Source organism: Leptosomus discolor, chromosome 8, assembly GCF_034619465.1.
Source record: "Leptosomus discolor isolate bLepDis1 chromosome 8, bLepDis1.hap2, whole genome shotgun sequence".
NCBI classification, from domain to species: domain Eukaryota; kingdom Metazoa; phylum Chordata; class Aves; order Leptosomiformes; family Leptosomidae; genus Leptosomus; species Leptosomus discolor.
The window spans coordinates 2,079,550-2,102,117 of NC_141398.1; the positions used below are offsets into that span (position 1 = coordinate 2,079,550).

At 48.7% G+C, this 22,568-nt stretch overlaps 1 protein-coding gene across 3 annotated transcripts in view; it reads right to left on the reverse strand.

The window, feature by feature from the left end:
* The window catches only part of CYB5A (cytochrome b5 type A), a 34,036-nt gene extending 12,666 nt beyond the window's left edge, over window positions 1-21,370 (reverse strand). Inside the window, exons 1-5 of one of the 3 annotated variants that reach the window (XM_086468901.1) lie at window positions 21,187-21,370; window positions 15,057-15,185; window positions 13,413-13,442; window positions 10,938-10,972; window positions 10,066-10,185 (exon numbers count right to left, since the gene is read on the reverse strand). In XM_086468901.1, coding sequence (XP_086325027.1) covers window positions 10,107-10,185; window positions 10,938-10,972; window positions 13,413-13,442; window positions 15,057-15,185; window positions 21,187-21,330 — 417 coding nt within the window. In that variant the 5' untranslated portion in view covers window positions 21,331-21,370 and the 3' untranslated portion in view covers window positions 10,066-10,106. Of the gene's footprint in view, window positions 1-9,072; window positions 10,186-10,937; window positions 10,973-13,412; window positions 13,443-15,056; window positions 15,186-21,186 lie in introns of those variants that run through there. The other 2 variants (XM_086468902.1, XM_086468903.1) reach the window with 2 other exon arrangements.
* Window positions 21,371-22,568: the final 1,198 nt, after the last annotated feature.

A 22,568-nucleotide genomic window follows, 5' to 3' on the forward strand; every position in this document is an offset into this window, starting at 1 on the left:
ATCCCAGCCGTGGCCGGGTTGTGGGTGACGGCTTGCCCACACCCACGAGGCGAGGCAGGCTGGAGGTGAGCCCAGCTGGAACCACCAGCACTCCTGACACTTCCCACCTCCTCTGCTGCCCCCCGGGGCTGGGGGCTTGAAGCTTGGCAAAGGATCGTGCTGTGCCCACAGGCAGGGAGAAGGAGAGAGGCTGCCCGTGGAGAGCCCGAGTCGGTTCACTGTCCCCGAGACAGTCTCACTTTGCCCTTGGGCTTCTGCTCTCTGGTGCCTCTGGACCTGGCTTAGGTCTCAGGGAACGCATCGCTCCGAGCGTTATTCCTTCCAGTTCGGACACTGCAGCCTGGCAATGGCTCTGAGGCCACAGAAATAGTTAATTAAGCAGCGAACCTCTGAATGGAGCCTGTCATGCAAACAGGGTCGGTTTAACTCTTTTGCCTTGGACTCTGTCCCGAGACTGTTGCCTCCGCACAGTCCAGAAGGACACAGTCAAAGTTCAAGTAAACAAAAGATTATTCATCTGCTTGGGCAACGGGGAAGAAGAGGAAAGGTAAATTAAACTGCCTGGATAATCATAAAAGGATTGACTGTTGTTACTAGTGTAGGGCAATGATAGAGAGAGAGGGTAGCAGGTTTATCCACGTTTTGCACTGACAAAAGATAGGAAAAAAAAATCAAGAGCAAAGCCTTTCCCACTTATATTTCTATGAAAATTATTCTACACATAGACACTGAGTTAAAAAATTCACTGAATGAGCAGGAGGGAAAAGCTTTCTATCATTTCCTCTCTTCTTAAAAAGGAATCAAACCCCAATGCAAAGACCTTGCTTACTTTAAAAAAACCCAAACAAATCACTTTATATTCTTTTCTGTTTATACACTTCATATTTACAAACAATTTACTAAAGCCAAGAAATATTTTGACCTACCATTACACTGAAAAAAAAAATAAATACATCTTAAGGGTTTTTTTTTTTTCCCTTCTTCTTTCAGCTTTGTATATTTTAGCAAATGGTAATTTTTCCAGAAAAAAAGACAACACTACCCTCATTCAGGACATCAGCTTCACTAAGTCTCTCCAGTTAAGCCCACAGCCTGACATAACTGTATTCCTCATCACCACAGAAAACCTTTCTGGCCGTTAAGGAACGGAACAAGACCCCGCAGGTTCCCCACGCGCAGCTTTGCGGTGCCTCGCTTCCGAGGCCGCCGAGTTTCTTCCCATCGCCCTGCACTTGCGTGGCACGGCTGATGCTGGCACACCTTCAAAAGACACTCCTCTCGCAACCCACCCCCGAGAAACATTTGCTCCGAGAGCTTAGCAGCCCCCGGCGGGGCCTGGGAATGGAGCCTTGCGAATAAAGGCTCACTAACAGAAAAGAGAGAATTAGGGGAACACAATAGGCAGCCCTACAACATCACCTTTATGACCCAACGCTCTACAGCCAGACATTTGTTTAGAAACCCTGAGCCGTAGCTAATTAAACCCTCGGCCACAGAGAGGGTCAGCGAGTGCCTCCAGCCACCAAGCCAGCACTGGGAGGATTGAGAAAACACACAGTGAATACTGAACCTCCACTTCTGGCAGGGGTGTGCGGTGTTTCTTCCTCCTCTGAAGCCTGAGTACTTTAAAAAACCAAAATCCCTAAGGATGAAGGAATCATCCAAACCTCCCCTGGGCGCAGGCCAAGCCCCTCCACCCCTCAGAGCCCTGCTATTCCAGCGAGGTCCGTGGCAGGCAGCCTGAACGTACCGCCAAGTAGCCTTTGGCCCGAGGTTTTTCCGAAAAGCACCGAGTTTTCTTCTGCCTCGGCCTAACTTTCAGTTAAAGGCACAGTAAAACGGGGGTGAGTGGGACCGAGCAGGGTGTTGACCCTGCGCCCCAACACCCTGCCGTGCTCTGCGGCACCCACGCCGGGCAGGGAAACGCTTCGAAGGCAGAAAAGGCAGCAGCCGCGCTTACAGAGGCCAGGTAACCCCACGCGGTCCGTACTGCCGAAGTTCTGCCTCGACAAGGAAAAAAATGTACAGATCATCTCAACCTCTTCGAAAACCTTTTGTTCCTCACTGGTTGTGTCGTCTGGCGACAGAGCAGCTCTGTGTGCGGGCCAGGAGCTGTGTCTCGGCTGCATTTTGGATCAGCTACAAAATCCAGACACGGGTTTTGCCCCACAGAAGGCGGCGTTAAGGGCTCAGGAGAGAAGGTGGAAGAGAGCTATTCCTTCTTAGCTAAAATCTGAAGGGAAGTTTTCAAAAAGAAAAGGATTTTTCAGTGCTCAGTTCTCAGGGATGAGCAGATAAGCCTGAGAATTGTGGTTGTTTTTTTTTTTTCTTTTTTTTCTTTTTTAGGAGAGCTTTCCCTTTTTCGTTTTATCTCTACATACATGCAGCTAGATAAACAACTAGGAAGGTATCCAGGTCCTTTCAGCAGCACAGAACAAGAACCCAACTAGGTTTTTGGCACTGAGCGACCTTAAGATTCACCTCGGCTCAGTAAATCTGTTCACTTTGCTCAAGAGTTTCTAGTAAACAGCGTGCCCGCTCCCCGGCTGGGCCTCTGAGGAGCGCAGCCACCTCGGCACGGGCTTGCAGGAGGCCGGGAGTCCCGCTGGGCCGAGGGGGTGAAGGCGGCCTCGCTTCACCGGCGCAGAGTCCCTCGCGAAGGCAGTTTCACGGCTCCAAAGCATCTCTGAGCTGAGGCAACGGTGCGGCTTAGCTGGATCAGCCCGGTCGGGGCAACAAAGCACAGCCAAGAGGCTCTGGTGTACGGATCCCCTTGGGTACCTGAGGAGGCTTCGGCGGCGTGGCAGAGCACGGGAGCGGGGCGGGAGGAGCGGCACCACCCAAATTTCACTCTAGAAATCCTTCGGTTTGGAAATCGGCACTGGCCAAGCGTTGCAGGACGCTCAGAAGTGGCGTAAGAAAAGCCGCTCTTACTGAGCAGAGTTTCCTCAAATCCACGTGCTCCGTCTTTGCTCGCTGCCTGGAGCAAACTGTTATCTTATCAGTTAAAATGTGTTAAACTTGCACTTCGCTTCTTTATTCTTTTCTATTGCCAGCAGTTTAAAGAGCCCCCATGAGTCCCACACGCTATTTCTATTTTACTGTGATACTTCTAATCTCTGAGCTGCTTGGTGACATGGTAACTCACAACATCATTAGAAACTGGAGGGACTTTCCGGTGCAAACTTCAGTGTTTGAAATACTAGAGGGTTTTTTTTAAAATGTAGTATGTCGGCGTACCTGTTGTTTGTCTTTTGAGAGTGGAAATGAAATCGAGTTCTGCCCTCATGAAGCCACTGAATGTCCTTACGACATTCCGATTACCAGGGCCGAGATGTGAAACGCCTGCACTGCTGTTGTCGTGGCGACACTCACGCGATTTCACGCGATGGAGAAATCGGGAGGAGGATGATAACCAGGGTCCACAGGGCGCCTTCCGCTAATGGCTCAGCCACTTCATCAAAAGCCATTAAAACCTGTGGGGACACTACTTTGTGACCCTGTATTATCGCAGTGCAGCGCACTCATAAAGATGACGCCTATTTTGTTATATGCGTAGGAGACAAAATTTGTCATACGCTGAGCAGCTGCTTGGATGGATTTGCGGTCTACACCTGCCGGTTTATTTAACAAGATGCTAAAAAATTACGTATGCCTAAGCGAACGTGTTTCTGGAGGAAGGCTATCCTTATTGCAGAGCATTCTGACAGCACTTTGTGGCACAGGCTGGGTTGATCCCTCGAAGATGAACGCTGTTGCCTCCGTTGAAATTTATTTAAAGTTAGAAATTAAAAAAGAAAGAATTTTTATGATATAGGAATCTAATTTCCAGGGAAATCCTGTTTTCTTCATGATATTCCTGGTCACCGCTCTCCAAAGGTAACACCGTAGCCAGGACACGATCAATGAATACTTGAACCCCTCACATTTATACAACGCTTTAAAAACCTAGAGGTCCCTTCGCATCGTCTTAATAAAACATGTATTAAAGTAAATTTTGTCTTCTAACAGCACAGTGGATTCCAAAGGAGGCCACGAACGGCAGGTTTACCCAGAAGGCAGCACGCCAGAAGGAACAGCACGTCGAGCGACACGTGTCTCCCGCTCGCCAACCACGGGACGGCACACGGCTGCAGCTCACCGCAGCGCTCACGCGGCGGGTCTCATTTCCTGCTCGGTTTCGAGACAAAGTCTGTAGTCTTAATTCATTTCCACACTTCAGGCGTTTAATTATTCTGGTAGTTTCCATAGTAAACAAAAAAACCCTAACACCGACTTGTACAAATCGGTGTTTACAAGGGAATTTAGGCTCATCCACTTGGCCGCGAGCCCCTTTTCAGCAGTGTTGGTAGAACTACTGAGCACCCCAAACAAGACCAGGAGCTGCTCGCTCTAGGTATTTTACCCACGGGTGTGAAGTCCCTGCACCGATACACGTGGATTTTTAGAGTACAAAAAGAATGTCACTTGCTGATTTGTTATTAACGTTAACCCTATGCGATTTTCCTTCTAAATCCCTGTCAGCAGGCGGAAGGGAGGCGGCCATCTGTTTCCACAGGATTCCTCATGAGCTCACACCGACTTCAAGAACGAACCGAAAGGCTCCTGCACAGCCATGTGCTGTTGACAAGTCTGGAGCTGCGTGCTCGTGCTTCACGCAAAGCAGGAGCGAGGCCCAGCACAAACCAGTGAGGTTACGCCTACGGGAATGATGCTGACGCATCCAACGCGCTCTAAACCAGGCCAGAGTTCACCTAGGCTGTAAAACTTTGTCCAAGGACCAAGGTAAATATTCATTCGGTTCCTCTGTGCCAGCAGAAAGGAAACAATGCTGGATTCACAGCAGAGAGTAAAACTCCCTGCAGCTCAGCAGTCAGGGCCCAGAGCTCCGAAAGAAAACCCTGGGTGGCAGCCCTTGCTTCACAGGCCATTTCTCTTTCCTCCAGCGACGGTTCCTGCTCTTCCTCACCCGCTGGCGCTTATCTGCAGACACCAACTGGCTGTACGGAAAAGCATAATGCGTTGTGAAGGGTCTGATCCTGCTGATGTGTGTCCTACGTGATCTGAGACACCATCCTGGATCACGACTCTCATGGGACCTCGAGGTGGGAAGGTCTTGTTTGGTCGGCCTTGCCCATCTACTAGATGTTGAGCTTCTCAAGGACGTCATCGTGCATTTATTGCAAAGCTGCAATAAATTACCTCGCATGCAAGTAAGACTAAGGGCAGCCCACCGCCAGGAGCTGCCTGGGAGGAGCTAAATAGCTTTAAACCTACACACCTCAGCTTGTAAACTAGGAACTTGCTCACCCATATCCTCAGGTCTGCAGACCTCTCACCAGGACAACTAAAGCCTGTAATAACCCGTACTACTCAAGCGTCTTTGTTACTTCAGTAGGGTCAAAAAGCAGCTCTACAGAACCACCCCAACCTAAACCAAGGGTTTCTCATTCTAATCCCAGCAGCTGTGACTGCTCAAGTACAAACTCCCCTTTGTTATTCACGAATTGCTTGTCCTCCTCAAGCTGGTGCAGGGGACGTCACCCACTGCAACGCTACTCTGAAAACAGACCCAGACAAAGACAAGTTGGTTCCCAGCCCACCACCCTGCGGGCTGCTAAGCGGCAGGCTGAGCTCTTCTTCCACGTCCACCCTCAACACCTATGCAGACAACACACCTACCATCCCCTTACGGCCACGGTAAGGCCAGATGAGTGACACCAAAAGCATCAACTGGCTTCAGAAATCTGTGACAACTGGACGTGACAGGAGAATGATCTTTCCTGACTTTCAAGAAGTCCTTTAGGGAAGCACTGCCCTGGCCTGGCCCACCCTTTGTCTCTCTACCCCCCCCCGCTCCTAGACCTTGAAGCAGTTTCCAGAGGACACTCTAGTCAGAGACATTTCCCCACAGCTGACAGGTAAAACCCTGATCGTTTCCAACAACACAAGGCCGCATTTATCCCGGACCGAAGTTGGTGGAACTCGAGATACCATGGAGCGCTCTCACCCTGCAATAGCACCGGTCACTCAGCTTTATCCATAGACCAGGATCTGGGGAAAAAGGCAAGATTTCTGTGATGACTGTGCTACTGTGGGGGTCCACCTGAGCTCTGTGGTGTTCCATCCAGAGACACCAAAAACCTTCCCTAAGGTTTTCCTGTGCGTAACTCTTCTCGCCCGACAGTGCGACTTCCCTCTCCGTGGGCAGGAGTGACAGCTCTTGGCAGCACGCTGCCCGCCCGAGCACAGTAAGCCGTGAGACACGGGCACAGAAGTCACACGAGACAGGACAAAAGTCACAACCTACTCCTCATCCGTGAGACCGCGGTGCAATCCAGCCCGTTCCCAGCGCTGGGGTAGCAGCCACCAACACGGACCAGCAGTCACAGTGTAGGGCCCTGGGTTTAGAAAGCTGGCACTGAAAGTGTCAAGGACTGTTCCACGCACGTGTTTACATGTAAGAAGATTAAGAACAAGTCTGTCTAGTTTTCAGGACAAAAAAAAACCACAGAAAATCCATCATTAATCATCTACCGAGATCAAATGTCCCAACATTCCTCATTAATTCATGTGATTGTCTGCCCACCCCCCTATAAGCCAGGTCATTCAAAACTCGAAATATTTCAGCACCTAATGAATTAATCACGAAAGGGAATGTAATGTAGCATGAAAGTAAAATTCCAATATACAATCCGTTAGTTACCAGCTTCAGCTCAGCTCTGGTCAGGCATCAGAGCCAAGCACACAGGAGCACGAGCTTCCTCCTGCTCCTTGCTCCCTCGATGCCGTTTCTCAAAGCCTCTTCTACGTTCAGGAGAAAATGCTGTAACGCTATGACTGTTGTACATGTTTGTGTGACACGTTGACACAGCTCATTCTCTCTGAGTTTCAGTTAATAATCTTCATTACCAGCCTTGCAGAATACAGTGTCAGTTTTGCTCAAACAGCCAAGAATTTAATAAACATTCATTTACCTCAGTAATCAAACACTCAGAAAATAACACCACCACCTTCCCATTTTTTTGCCTCTGAAGAAAATCTGTGACCAGGCTCCCCTTGCTCAGCTTTTATCCCACCCACCAGTTTCTCCCCATCATTCTGTAAAACCCCGGCGAAAGGCAGCGTGCCGAAGCGCGGGAGCCGGACAAGGGGACAGCACATCGGTTTCCCCTCATCGCAGCCGAGGGAGCGAGTGAACAAGTTGTGCTGGCTTCACTCCACGGACACCACAGGAAGCTCCATGGGAAGCCGAGGCCGTGTCCATCACAGGGAGCCCTCTGCGTCCCTGCCAATGACAGCGGACAGGCAAACGAAGGCCAAAAGGGCAACGCTCCGATCGCTGACGGCTGGTGTGAACACTGTGGGGGTTTTTTTGTTTTTTTGTTTTTTTTTTTTTTTTTACGAGGAGACACCACAAGAGGACATCTGATTTAAAGCATCGACCACCAAGACCAACCCCTGCGGCCAAAAATTAATTGCCAAGACAATCCGAGCACCTTCAGATAGGATCCGGGTACAGAGGATTTTGTTCTGAGAAGCAAGCAGACTCTGTCCATCTTTCTTTTCGCCACCAGACTGTAAAAACAGCAGCTACCCTTAACTCACCTGTTTTCCAGTAGCAGTCATCCACCCCTCACCACGCCCACACACCTTTTCTCTTCCTCTCCTAAGAGCTAAAGCAAAACCTCCTCTATGACCCCCCATGGAAAGCAGCTCTAACCTCAGGGCATTAAAAAGGCAAATTAAGCCTGATCACTTTTATCAGTTTGGAGCTAAACACCTGAAACAGTCACGTCCGCCTGAGGAACCATTCACACCAGCACCGGTGGAAGGGAGCGTGAAGAGACCAGCCGCAGGCACCAGCACGGTGACTGGGAGCCGGGTTTGAAGCGCTGCCCGCTCGTCTTTCGGCTCACACGGGGGGAACTCCCCACGTGTGCCAGCCCGACTGCTTTTGGAGGGGTCTGAGCTCACCCAGGGAGCCCGGGGGGCTGCATAAACGTGCAGTGTATGGGACCCAAACAGAGCTACAGCATGCTGGAACTCCCAACGCACAGACAGCTTGGAAAAAAGGCCTTTCGCACTACCCTGCCTGCTGATGGGCACAAATTCTCCCAGCCTGAATTTCTTGTAAAAAAAAAAAAAAAGGCAATATATATATACGTGAAAGGTTAAGCTTTCTGAAGTTGCTGGTTTGTTGGGTTTTTTTTGCCTCACCTAGACATGTGAACTCAAATGTTATTTTAAAAACTAACAGAAAATTCAGTCCTTGAAACGTGATTTATGAGTCTGCATACCGACTCAGAGTTAATGTGTTCTTTTTAAAGGTTATCTGTAGAAAAAAAAGAAGTCAATTTTTGAACCTGCTTCACCACATTCAGAGCAGAAGCTAGGGCAACACCAGGACAAAACAAGCGAGTGCAAGACAGAACCCCCAACACTCCCACCTGTACTGCAGGCTAAAATTGCCAAGGTGAAGCTGTCGATGGGGTCTACTGTAAATGCACACGGCTTGTCCATAACCAAGTCTGAGAGAAGCCATGAACACAAAATAAGCGATACTGAGCACTCCCACAGCTGAAGCCACACGAGACATCCTTATTTCCTCTAAGTGAGGAACTCCCACACGAGGAATCCCACAGTGAGCAAATCCTGAAGGATTCCTGCACTGACACATTCCTACATACCACAACACCATCTCCTGAAGCCACGTCCCCTCCCCCAGTGACCGGTTTTTAGAGCTTTCCCCGTGGCTCGCCCCAACAGGCTCCCCAGAGGCTGCCCTCCGGAGAGCGCTGCGAGCCCTGAGGCACGTCGGAGAGGCAGAGCTCGCAGGGCCAAACTGCTGCCCAGTCCCTCGCTGGTGACAAGTCCCTCATGCTGACAAAACCACCTACACTAACTGCTCTGTAACACGCTTCTTCACCTTTACATGCGACTTCCCTAGACCAGGGACATACCGTGACTTCCAGCACCGACCAGGTACCTGAGAAGTGTCCCAACACGCAAGAGCACCCCTCCCAAGGCCTTCAAAAGAGTCTGAGACAAAGTTATCCGAGCCAGCAAGAGTAAGCAATTAATCTTTTATTCATGATCATTTACATATGACTAAAAAGGTTCACCACAAAATGCAAACTTGCAGCTATCTCGTATTTAGCAGTGAAAACAGTCACCTCCTCGTAGTAAAGAGCCACGGAGCACATCGTGGAACGGCCAGAAGCAGAGCTCATGTACCAGTTTTTCCCTCACAATGTACACACGACAAAAGTTGAAGATTTTATAAAAGCCTAGAAATTCCAGAACAAGTTCTAGACTCACCTGAGTGCTTGGCAGGATCAGTATTATTTAGTAGCAGTTACTTTTTTCTGCCCTTTTTTTTTTTTTCTTTTTCTTTTTCAAAAAAAGAGCTACTTTCCCCAAAACTGAGACAGTTGTAATCGGGCCAAAGGTTGGGTTTTGTGTTTCACCTGAATTTTTCAATGGGGGCCAAACAGAGCAGTTGACTATGACAACAACTGTAAGAGCAGCTGTCAAGAGGAAAGAAAAGAATCAGCTCGTTACAGCCTGACTGGTAGGGCCCAACCGCTCACAGGCACCTAGACCCACTACTCCACTCAGCTTTTCCCGTTACGTTTAATTAGCGTTTCATCCAAACCTACTACATTTAGGAAGATAGCATGGTTTGTTAAGTGATGTTGTGCACATGGACAAATACATGCACACACTTTTGGTAGTCACTTAAAGCTGCAAGATTTCTATGTAGAGAGTCTCCTATGGACCCCATTACAGAGGGAAGAGGAATAACCAGAATCAGTGTTACATACAAAACAATATCCTAACACAGAGACCAATACAGTTATCAAATAATTCATTAGAGATAAAATTGTTATACAAAAAGAGAAGTGCTGCCTTTTCACCACTCCAGAACAGCAATAAGAAGGCAACGTTAAGAAAAGTGCACAGCAGAAGAGAATTGTTCAGTTTTCTGAAAAAAAGTTGAATTTTTCTTCAGATACGGGGCTTGTGTCCAGAAACACGCTGGGTTCGGATTGCTTATGGTCTTCCCGATCAGTCTCTTCCCGCGTTCGCTCGCAGTAAGGCGCTTACTCCAACATGTAGGAGCGATACATCAGGGCCACGATAACCGCTGCTATTGCCGGGATCACCCAGTTGGACCATGAACTAGAAGGAAGTTTGTGAAACAGCAGTTTAGGAAGTGACAACCAGCAAGTTCAAAAAAAAAAAGTCATTGCCTACAGAAGCCCTTCGTCCCCACGCCAACAAAGACTTCAAAGGCAGGGCCACAGGACACCTGGGCTGGCAAGGAATGCTCTAGCCGAGTAAAAAAGCTCTTTTTAGTGGTGGTTAAGGCTCTACCAGAGCTCACAAGAGGTTTGCTCACTAGAGAGGAGCAAGACTCAAGGCACATTCGAGGTCAAGGCACGCTGCCGAGAATATCATTTATTCAAAGCCATTTAAGTAGCTTTAGAAAGAAGAACTTTAGAAAGTTTGGTTTAGTGGTGTTCCAAAGTGGTCCTCCCCCACTCCCAGCTCTGAGAGGTTTTCCCTCTTACAGACACAATCCTCTCATTTCCCTTCAATTCTACAGCTGTACCAAATTTTAAGAGTGAGGTGTCCACGTCTGTGAAAAACTCAGCCGTGGCACCATGTCTCCTCCTCATCCAACAGCCTCCAGAAAGGAAGGCTTGTGCCACACAAACCATTTGAGAGGTATCAACAGGTATCAACGTGAGGAAAAGAAAATCCAGCTGGTGAGCCACCATGCTTGTAGTGGTGCTCCACACAGCACAGCCATTTTCATGCACCACCCTCTGCCATCTAAGCTCCCGGCAGACAGAACCTATTCAGCTTTCCACGCTTCAGAAACATAATCGTGAGGAACTTAAAGTTTCACATCAGGTGTTATACCATACCTGGAATTAGACTGAACAGTGGTAATAAGGGTTTCCTGGAAAGCAAAGCATAAAGAGATATTTACATCAGGCAGACACCCCTCTCCACCTTAACTAGCCCCTCAATTTCTCAAAACTCAACTGATTTAAAACTCACTCAGGGCTTTGCATTTGGAAATTCCCAGAATCCCTGTAACACTGTCGTATTAGAAGCCAGCTGGCAACACTGCATCGAAAGTGATTAAAAAAATACCATCACATGGAATTTTGCTGCAAGTTTTCCACGAAGCTAACCTCAACCTCAGGTTACATCTGACAAGTTTTAGTTGCCTCAAAGACAAAGATCCCTCACTTGCCTAAAATTGAATTGAAAAGACTCTGAATTAATACATAAATATTTCTTATATTTTACCTACGTAAAAAAGGCCACTAATTTACATCCACAAGGCTTATTCAACCCAGGTTTTCAGTGTGTTTCAGATCGTGTAAGAATCGGGCAGATTATTAATAGTTGTTTGTGATATTGATTTGGACTTCTTGCTCGGTTCCCATAGAAAAAGCAGCACCACAAGATCAAACCCCAGCTGGGTACATGTGCACAATCTGTAGGAAGACTTATTAATTTGAATAGTGCTAATTGCACATGGCCCTACGTGCATTGAGAAGATCCATGCATTAAAAGTGGACTTAATTTAGTGCTATGAGATCCATCAGTCAAAAATGAACTGCTTCACTATCAGAATATTTGCAATACACTTAAAGAGCGTAAGATTCCCAACGTCCTCTCGCAGGTTCAGACAGGCTGCTTCTGCGAGCGCCCAGACCGTGATCGGTTTAGATGTGACAAACACCACACGTAAACGAGTAAGACTCAGTGATTACGTCTGTAGTGGTTTCATGAACATCTCCACACAGACTAATCCCAAAGCCAAACACCACAGACAGCCCGTGCCCACGCTATCAAGGCTGACTAACTCCTTCTACAACACACTTGCCACAGCCAGGACCAGTTCCCTCCACACCAAGACAGTAAGAGAAATACAGCCCGGCACATCAAAACCTGGTTTTAATCACGAAGACGCTGGACACGAACATGTGGGTGCTTTACACCTACTGCAAGGACGAGAAGGAGCTCAGGAAGCAGGAGGCCCTCTGACAGCTCCTGGAGAGCCAGGGCACAGGGCCCAACCCGGCACGTCACCCTCCCAGAGGGCCAGGCCCAGCGGAACTGGCTTATCAGCGACACCCACGCGTCCCGCTGGAGAGGAGCGCTCCAGCCTCCCCCTGGAGCGGTGGAACACACACGTAGCGTAGGTAACCACGACCGGCACTGAGCCAAATGGGAAGGAGCCACACAGGAGCGCAGTGAAGAGTCATTTGGGTAAATCTTAACTCCCAACAGACCATGCTGTGGCCAAACGAATATTCTAAGTGCTTCAGTTTAGTTAAAGTTCCGGTGAGTTTAACCGAGGGCTGGTACACAACCACTTGCACCGGGCAGTCTGCTTCTCGGTTGCTTAAGTGTAAACTGCCCCGAATTTCAAGAGAAATCTGAAGAGCAGATGTTATTCTTGGTGGGAAGCAGCTCTGAACTCCAGTCACCGCTCAGCTTCTTATTTTTGTTAGCACCCTAGTTCCAGTCCTTCATAACAACATTAACAACTGCTACAGCAAACATTTTAGTGTGCAAATGTATTTTTTTCTTTACTTGCTTTCCTTATTCATATCAATTGGAAGAACTCACAAAAGTGATTGTTTCTTAAGAGTAACCTCTCAAACAGCAAGAGCAGGATCCTATTTCTACTACACTTCATTTAAAAACAATCCTCAACTATTTCCCAAGCGCCCTGCCCTACTGTTAAGGCAGCCCTGAGCAAACATGCTCCATACATGCAGCAGCAACAACTGCACAAATTAGTCCCTGATGCACTTGCTCCTTTAAAGGACAGCTGAATTTTATGAGTTTGATAGTTAAGTGCCAACACAACTTTATTCTAGTAAAGATAGAAAAAAAAGAATTAGAATATAAGTGCAATACTGCATTGTCAGGACAAGTCTACGGAAAGAGTCAGGAAGCAAACAGTATTTTCACCGTGAAAAGGCTGCACAATTGCAAATTAGCAGATCTATAATACAGAAATCAAACGCTCCACATGCTCTAGTGTTACCAATATATTGTTAAGCACCACATTTTCTCCCCACAAACAGTTATTAGCTTAATCCTTCTGTCTATAAACTGATTTTTTTTTCTTGCTGTAGTGTAATGCCATCACACTTTGTAACCTCTTGGTTCAAAATCAGACAAATTAAAGAAAAGAACAGCTAACAGGAAGAGTAATTTGAAGCCACATCAACAGGTTTAAGAGATTTATGACCTGCAACACTGCACTTAAATCAAGCTGAATTATTTTTGCCTCTGGGGGTGTAACATCTACAGACAGACACTGTCCCTAATGCTTAAAAGAAACACCACAGCATTTCAAGAAACACACTTACTGTTGGTTTCTGAAGCTTCCCTCTATCATCCTGCAGGAAGAGAAGTAAGAAACATTTAGACAAAAAAACCAAAGCATTCAAAAAACCACCATTTATCACTAAATTCAGTTTGCCATTTATTCTGTTAACGTGTACCTATTTTTAGCTAGGAAACAGACCTGCAAAAGAGCAGATGCCAGTGTTTGATTTTGAGCTACCATAAACACGATCACTTCCTTAAATAATACTTCCCAGTACACAACAAAGAAGTGAAATCCGAGTCTAACGTATTTCATTATTTCTGCTGCCCATGTTTTTGCGTTTCCTTTGTCTCTGAACAGCACCCACCACCTTAGCTTAGACCCCAGTTACAATCCCATTAGTTTACCTCCGCCTAGTTAGTCTGCTCCTATTACCGAGCAAGTCCCCTAACTAGTTTTGGCCCAACATCCAGCGCAAAGGTCCCAAATTCCACAGATCTTTCATAAACTCATGAAGTCTTACTTGAAACAGTTACATTTGTGACTTGAGATAGTGACAAAAACGCCCAACAGGACATAACCTCGACAGCGCTGCGTTTGTACGCTGAACTACCACACTGGTTGTTTCATACCCAACGAAAGCAGACACTGGGCAAACTAGGAAGAGCCAGACTGGCTTTACTGGCACCCACTGCCACCTCAGACAGGTGACGAGCCCGCGAGGCTACAGGTGCGCAGGGCCGAATTACGGCGTGTCAGGAGAAGCTGCGCTATTAATATTTATCATGAGGACCCAAGATAGAGACAAGATCAGGAACCTCACTGTGAAACACACGATATTCACCCGGAATGCAAGACACAGCAGACAGAGCGCCGGCAGGAGAGGCAGGGAGGGCAGCAGGGCACTGCAGACGGGCACACGCGCAGCCTGAGCCTCTAACAAGTGGTTTCCAGTAGCGAGATGCAGGAGGGCCTACAGAAGGCCTCTCTGAAGGAAGGCAAGGCAGCAGCTCTGTAGCTCGAAATAAAGCCTCGAGGCAGCAGCAAGGTGCTTGTTAAAAGCAGAGGAAACAGTAAGGAGAGGTGGAAGAGAGGGCGTGACAGCTGATCCAGTGGGAAGGCCTCACAAACAGCCCTGAGAGCTGCAAGTAGGGAACACTGCTACAGCACAAGCTGGGGGGAGCCAGAGAGGGGGAAGACAGCATCAAACTAGAAGCACGATGCTTACAGTAGCCATTTTCTACACACACATGCAAAGAGCCAGGATTGTACTTTTAGATCCAGATGGAAGCCTGGGATGTGCACATAGATATATTTACAGCGATCCCTCTGCATACTGACATAAGAAAAGCTCTAGACATCCTGACATATCACCTTCAGCGGTGTCGTCATAAAGCTGACAGGGTACACCAGAAAGGGCATGACTCCATATTCAGTTTATTCAGGAGCTAAGCTATAAAATAGCTCAAAGCAGCAAACTTTCAGCTGTGACCATCCTTATGCTACACTAATCAAACGCCTTCACATTGGGGGAACCTATCTGCAGCCCAGGTCCACCCACAAACACCTGCAGGGCTGGCATCCAACCAAACCTCTCCTTCGTTTTTAAATAAATTGCCAGAGAAATAACTAGACACAGACCCACTGCAGTAAACAGCAAGTACTGGTACTCTCACATACTCACCGGATGAAGTTCCCCAACAATAAAGCTTTCTGACAGTGTCCTTGCATCTGTGGAATGACCAACATCTTCAAAGTTCTCAGTAGCATCTCCTCCAGCTTGCTCCCTGAGGACCTCTTCACCACCTGGGTGCTGAAATTTTTAATGAGTTTGAATTTGTTACTGAAAACCATTCCAGATCATAAAAAAAAATAATTGGAAATTCTTTATTTCCACATCTCTAAAAATAAAATTGTCCTGGCAACATCAGCTGCTAGACTTCTTCGAGCAAACATAAGCCTCTCTGAATAACTAGAGAGCTTTACCTACTCTCTGAAGCAAGCACCAAGGAAGCCAAGTCTCTGCTCCATCAGTGCCAGAGCAGTAAGAGGCATTACCTCCAGCAACTGGGAATCAGTCAGTCCTTTCAGAGTCCAGCTATTACCTAAAGTTACATTCTGTGTTCCCACTTCTGCGGGAAATTCGTATTTTTAGCCAAACAATGCTTTATACACCAAAGGGATAGAAGCCAAAAGGTTTAAGTTGCAGCAAGAACATTCCCAGCAGATACAATAAAAAGCTATTCACAAGATGAGCACTGAAACGAGTTGGCGAGGGAACGTGCAGAGCCTTCGCCCTTTGGGGTTGCCTCCACAAAGCACCAAGGAACCCGACCTTCAAGTTAATCCTAATTTGAGCTGGGGGTTGGACCAGATAAAGCTTCAAGGGTCCTTTCCAAAAGAAATTATTGTATGATTATCTGGCAAGACAGCTACTTTGGAACTGCTTAAGCACAACTGAAAGCACGTACAAGACACCAGAATAGAATTTGGTTCTAGCAGACCATGGAACCCCAAAACCACCTTGCTGATAAAAACCTTTGAGATGTAGAGAAGTCCCCTCCCAGTGCCTGAAACCATCACCATTCCCTTAACCTAAATCTCTTCTCTCCATTGACTTTTATCCTTCTCCAGGATGCACTTTTGGGATTGCATGCAGTGCCACGTTTAAAATCCACCAAATAACTCTGTCCTTATGTACTGCATGGCATCTCCCATTTTCTGGTTCAGTGAATTTTCTCAGCTTCAAGTTACTCATTCATAAGTAACAGGCCAGAAAGATTCACCACTCCATTTCTAAGTAGGAAACTACTACCTAAACATTGGGAATTATTAAGCAAGTTGAAAACACTTTATTAGTGCTGCCTTGGATTAAGGCGACCATGAAATAAGTTCTAACGCTTTACCAGTGACAGAGGAAATAAGGCTTTAGAGCCTCAATTCCATTTTTAATGCTTCTGACTACGGGATCTAAAATGATGAAAACAGGTTAAATTTCTATGATTTCAGGTCATCTTGCCTGGAGTGCAGCTGAACAGAAGGGCTATCCTATCTCCTATCGATCCTTCTCTTCCCACTGGAACGAGACCTGTTCACACAGAGCAGGAAGACACTGCTACTACCAGCTTCCAGCAGTACCAGAACCCCAAAACTCAAATCTTTGCATTAAAGGCAGACATTTATTTTAACATATTAAGAAAGTTGCTTTTTTTTTTTTTTTTTTAGAAAAAATGAAACAAACCAACCCAACACTTTCCAAAGAGCCAAGATACCACAGCTAGAAGGGTAAGGGATCCCTACCATGACTAAGCAAAACCGAGATTAAGATACTGATAGAGAGATTAGGCACCATAGCCAAGCCAAAAAAGGTTAAACAAGTGCATGCAGAGTAAAGATTATGCAAGCAGACGCGCAAATATGGCATGGTCACCAAAATCCTGCCCTTGAGTGCATTCTGATAAGGACTCAGGGAAAGGACTGGACAAAAGTTGAGGGATCGCTCAAGTTCAGTGCCTTGAAACATGCAGTGCACTTCAGAAGCTGAACTTGGATCTCACAGGCTCTCCCAGCTATTGCCACAACTCAGTTTTCAAAGAACTCCTTCAGCAACGTGGGCTTCAGCATTTTGTTTTGGATTTAGTACCATGCTAAAGAATCTGTTCCCCAAAACAGAAGAATATATGTAGCAGCTTCAGCAGAAACGGCGGCGAAACTCCTTGGAAAACCCGTTTAACAAACACAACTTGGAGAAGCAGCAAAAGGCCCCAAAGTTACGTGACCCGTGAAGCACCAGCAGCATGTACCCTCATGCACTGCAAGGAGCCCAAACCCTGCTCACACCAGCAGATAAAACACCCGTTACACCAGCAAGTTGCCAAGAGCACATGGTTTACACTAGCTGCCCCCCAAATTCACCAAACAAGTGGATACCCCCCCAGTGTAACTGCAGGCACCTTCGAACTGTTCCACAGAGCACTTTAACCAACCTCCCGCAGGCTCCTGATTACACTAAGACCACACACCAATTTGTTCCCAATTTGCTTGTGTAGCTATTTGGGCAGCTTCACTGAGGCGCTCCAGCTTTTCTCTGTACAATTAGGTTTTGGTCTAATTAGTAACTGAGCCCTCTGCCTACAAACCCACAACATTAGTGTCACCACAGCGACTGTGGCACATCAGCTCTAGGGACAAACTCACCCTGACCTCTGCTACCACAGCTGGACAACTGACAGTATTTTCTCCTCAGATCAGCAGGACTGAGGTAGAGAGAATCACACACAAAGTTCCTAACTTAAGGCATCTCACAGATATCACCAGTAACCTACTACACAAAGTACTCTGAAGCTAAACAACACCTCTCTGTTGGAGGGCACTTCTGCTCGAAGATGCAAACCCTCTGCACACAACCAGCCCGTAATACAGGCAGTCGATGTCAAGGTTTTACTGCCCCTAAAAGGGAGCGACTGTAACGGCTCAAAGGGCAAGAAGTGACTTTCTCACCAAAAGCTGAGCATTTCCCGTGATTCTCCAGGTTTGTTTACCCAGGGCCTTTGGGCACGCTTCTGGATGGTGTGCTTGCTCCCAGAATTCCTACTGTAATGAAGAGCCTCTGCATAGACCCTGGCACTGGAAGCCCACAAGATCATACAGATGGCTCTCAAACCAAAATTCTGCTGATACAAGGAACTGAAGGGGTTTTGCAGGTGAAATTGTGGTTTAAGGGAAACAAAGAAGCTTGTGCTGGTAAATTAAGCTAGCCTAGATTATTCCTAGGACACTCCCAGTATAACAACATCGATATCCGTGTTACACATGCAACAGCAGCCTGCCCAAAGCCGGCACTAGGACACAGCATAGACCAATCCCTCACTGCAGCACAGTAGAAAGTTTTAGATAAAGCAAATAACCAGTTAAACTCTGTGCTCTCCTCTGGGTCAGAGGGCTGATTACTTCATCCCGAACGCCTCTCACCTCTTCCCCCCCCCTCGCTACAGCCATGCAACTTTCTTAGGGTCATAGGTCACGGCTCTATTAAAGTATAACCATCTTAATTCACAATTCCTGCCCCCCCCCCCCCCCCCCCCCCCCCCCCTTCTGGGGAAATCAAATCTAGGGTTCAATTTAACTTGTGGGGAGATCAGCAAAGGTCTAGAGGCAGTCTTACAAATTTAACTTTTTATTTCTGCACTGCAAGGGATGAGAAGCAGAAAGGGGCAGCAACAGAGCCAGAAAGACCCCCAAGAACCTCAGCTTCACTGTGCAAGACCAACAGACTAACACTTGTTTGTTTTAAGGGCACTTCCATGTAGTCTGAAGAGTCCTCCAAATTGTTTCCATCACCTGTTTTAAGTTACAGGACAGAAACCCTGTACTCATGTAAAATCCTAGCAGAGATCTCTTTATGACAGTGAATTCTTGAAAACCATCATTAGGGTTTTAGATGCAGAAAGGCCCGGTAGCTGGGTCCCCTCTTCCCCCCCTTACTGACAATTACAGCTTGCAGTAAGAAGTGTTCTTATTCAGAGCATCTTCAAATCCTCCTGCGAGCTTCAGCAGAGCTGAAGGAAGTGCTAACCCTGGGTTTAATCCTCACACTGCAAGGTTCTGCCACAAAAATCCACATGGTACATTGCCAGACTTCCAATCGTGCCAGTACCTTTCGACGCAAGCGCTTCATCACCTTGAACATGGAAGCTCTCATGCTACTCCTCCACAGTATCACCACACGGGATGAACACAAAACTTATCGCCACATAGTGGAGAGAAAATTTTCATTCTGACAGAGTAAAAGTGCTTGTTTTTTTCTGCAGTGTATTTGATCAGCATTCCAGACTACATTTTGTGGGAGCTGTCCATTCCGGTTAGAAACAGCGCTATGAGAGCAAAAGTTCACCCCGTATGAAAAATTCATTTTCATTGGCCATTAATATTTTTGATAAATTTTGTGACCACTAACAATTGAAGTAACCCCCAAAAAATCTGTCTTAGATGAATATTAAATACATCATATTACAGATTGTTTCCAGAACAAGGAATTTCTCTTGGGAAGAGATGTTCCTGTGCTTGTTCGCTTCTCTGCCCAGCTTACTGAAGCCAATCAAGTGCCCACAAGAGGACTCTCACCACATAATCTCTCCTTGAGGATATGCTTTGGTAATTAAAGACAATTCAGAGATATATATTCAAGTTATAAAACTTCCCTAAGATCTGCCATTTATTAAAAAAAAAAGCAGTTGCTGAAATCATCACCTTCAGTAACCCCTAGGATAAGGTGTCAAAGCACACAATCCTCTCCTCCCCCAGCACTTCATCTGTGTTTCAATCTTTTTTTAAGCCTTGTCCTCAGGAAGCCAAGCTAAAACGCTCACACTGTGCGATGCCTCCACTCCTTGTCAGTCTCACCGCTCCCCACACACGTACATCACCGCCCCCCCCCTCCACTCACTACCCAACTTCAATCCAGTGTTCACAGAGGCTGACGGCTCCCAAAACCCAAACGAGTTTCACCAAACACCTACAAGCTTTATGAAGAGACAAGAGCCGGACAGAGGAAACACACCTTTTACGCATGGGGGCAAAAGGCAGCAGCATAATTTCGCCTACTGGGCCCGAGAGCATCCAGGGTGTCGTCAGCACTGAAGCAGTGTAAAGTTTTCAACTTCATAAGCAATAAGAAAATATTTCCCCAGGTTAATGCACTGGCTGGGAAGACTGCTTGTCAAATTATGAAGGGGGACTGGGGAAGTCAGCTTCCATTCCCAGTCCTTCACCCCCTAGTAAACTAGTAGTTCTACTTACTTACTACTTGAGAAAAGGACGAACGAGGTGCTGCTTTAGCAGCACATCCTCTTCAGCGCTACTGCATTTAGTGGAGCAGCTTACATTTAATTCTTCAGATCTTTTAAGCTTTTCTACCCTCGCAAGGAACTGCAAGGAGTAAACCCACGTTTGACCAACAAAGCTGTGGAAGCAGCTAACGTAATCCCCAGTTCACTGCGAAGCATTTACCGTACTCCAGAACACAGCAGCAGGGCTTCTGTAAATTAAACAGCACTTGCCTGCATAACCAAGAAAACTTTTCCATAACTAAAGGATGAACCGGACCAGGGACAGGGCTAGGTGAAAAATCACCAAGGAAGGGTCAGTAAATCAGGTTCACAACTCGCCTTGCTAAAAAGCCAAACGATTTGTGCTGGCACACAGCTCCAGAAGGAAATACTGTGTGAACACTGGAAAAACGCTTCTCGGTCTCTTACTTGCAACACGCTCGAGTTATACGTTGCATTTCAAGGGTTTACAACCATAAAAAAAATCAAGACGGGGCTGCAGAACGACTGAGGCTTGAATTGTCACAAACATCGAGCGTTAAACTGGGAAAAACAAAACAAAACAAAACCAAACCCGCCACCCCCGAAGGCAGCCGGCGGAGCCTGAACTTTCGCCGTCTCGCAGCACGCCCGTACCCGGCCAGAGCGCAGGCACAACAGCCCTCGGGGAACGCCGGTGTCGACAGCGGCAGAAAGCCGGAGAGCAGCTCCCGGTACCGGATTACAGGCGAGCGGGGCCCGGCGCCCCCGGGTTTCTCCTGCCCGCGGGGCGGCCGCTGCCCCAGCGGGCCACCCGCAGCCCGCCCCGGCCGTCCCCGCCGCCTCTACAACCAAGGCCCGCGGGCCGCCATGCGGCTGCTTCCCCAGAGCGCTGTCGCGACAGGCGGAGGGCGACACCCCGCTGGGCCTCACCCTCCTCCCGCCCGGCAGCGCGGCCGCGACCCCCCCCCCCCCCCCCCCCCCCCCCCCCCCCCGGGGCACCCCTACCTCGTCCAGAAACTTGGTGACATCGTAGATGCGGTGGTGCAGGATGATCCAGGTGCTCTGGCTGTTGTTGTGCTTCTGCACCTCCTCCAGCCGGTAGTACCGGCCCTGCCACGGCTTGTTCCCGGCCTCGCTGGCGCCCGCCATGTCCCTCACGGCCCCGGCACGACCCTGCCCTCAGCCACGGCCCCGCACCCCCGCGCGCGCGCGCACTCCGACCGCCGGCCCCGCCGCAAGAAGCCTATCATCGCCCCCCCCCCTCCCCTGCGCCCGCCCACCTCGTCCTCGGCTTCTCATTGGCGGGCCGAAATGCCTTTCCAAGAAGGGGGTCTTGTCTCTCGACCGAGGAGGCCGCGAAGGGGAGGGGCTTGTGGGGGTTGCTCGCGGCCAAGGCGGGAGGCGCGCGGCCGGGCGGGAGGCGCCCCGCGCAGCCGCTGAGGGAGGGAGCGGGAGGGAGCGGGAGGGTGCGCGAGGGTGCGCGAGGGTGCGCGGGCGTCCTCGTCTCTGGCAGGGGCGCGTCCTCACGGCCCCTCAGACCCCCCCTCAGACCCCCCCTCAGACCGTCTCGGCCGCCCCTCAGACCTCCCCCTTCAGGCCCCCTCGGCCGCCCCTCAGACCCCCCCTTCAGGCTCCCTTGGCCCCCGCTCAGACACCCCCCCCTCGGTCGTCCCCTCAGGCCCCCCTCGGCCGCCCCTCAAGCCCCCCTCAGAACCCCAGCTGCCGCAGGAGCCCCTCGTCCTGCCTTGGGACATCTCTCCCAGAGTCGAGTCTTCACCGTGACGCGAAGGCGGGGGGCACAAGGGGCCAGCGCCTTCACCTTGGCGACAGCCTTCCACCCACCCACCCACCCGTCCCCCTGCTTTCCTGCAGTTTGGTGTAAGCTCCAACCCGGTTCCTTCGCTCGGGCCTCATGTGTTTGGTGGCTTTGTTTGCTTGTGGGGCCAGGGTAGGTGTGTGTCCCCCCGCATCAGGGCAGCACCCCGTGCTGTCACGCCCGCGCGCTGCTTGGGAGCCTCAACAGCAAGAGCGCCGTGCGCACCTCTGGCACGATGACAGGCCGCGGTTTTATTGTGGGGTTTATTCACAGCGTAACTTCAGCGACACCGAGTTTACCCAGCGTGACCTGTCGAGGCACCTTTCCTCAAAGCTGGTGCTTGGGTGGCTGGTCTGGGCCCTGTGCGGGTGCTGGCGGTTATCCGCGTGCGGGGCGGCTTTGTGCTCCTTGCTGAACGCCACCACGGTCTTCAGCTCCCGTCTCTGGGTCGTTGCAGTCAGCCCAACAGGAGGAGCAGCTGCTGTCCCTCGCAGCTCCGTGGTGTTCTCAGCTTTAGCAAGGAGGGTCTTCATTCCGTCTTGCAAGTCGCTAATGAAAATAACAAAACCAC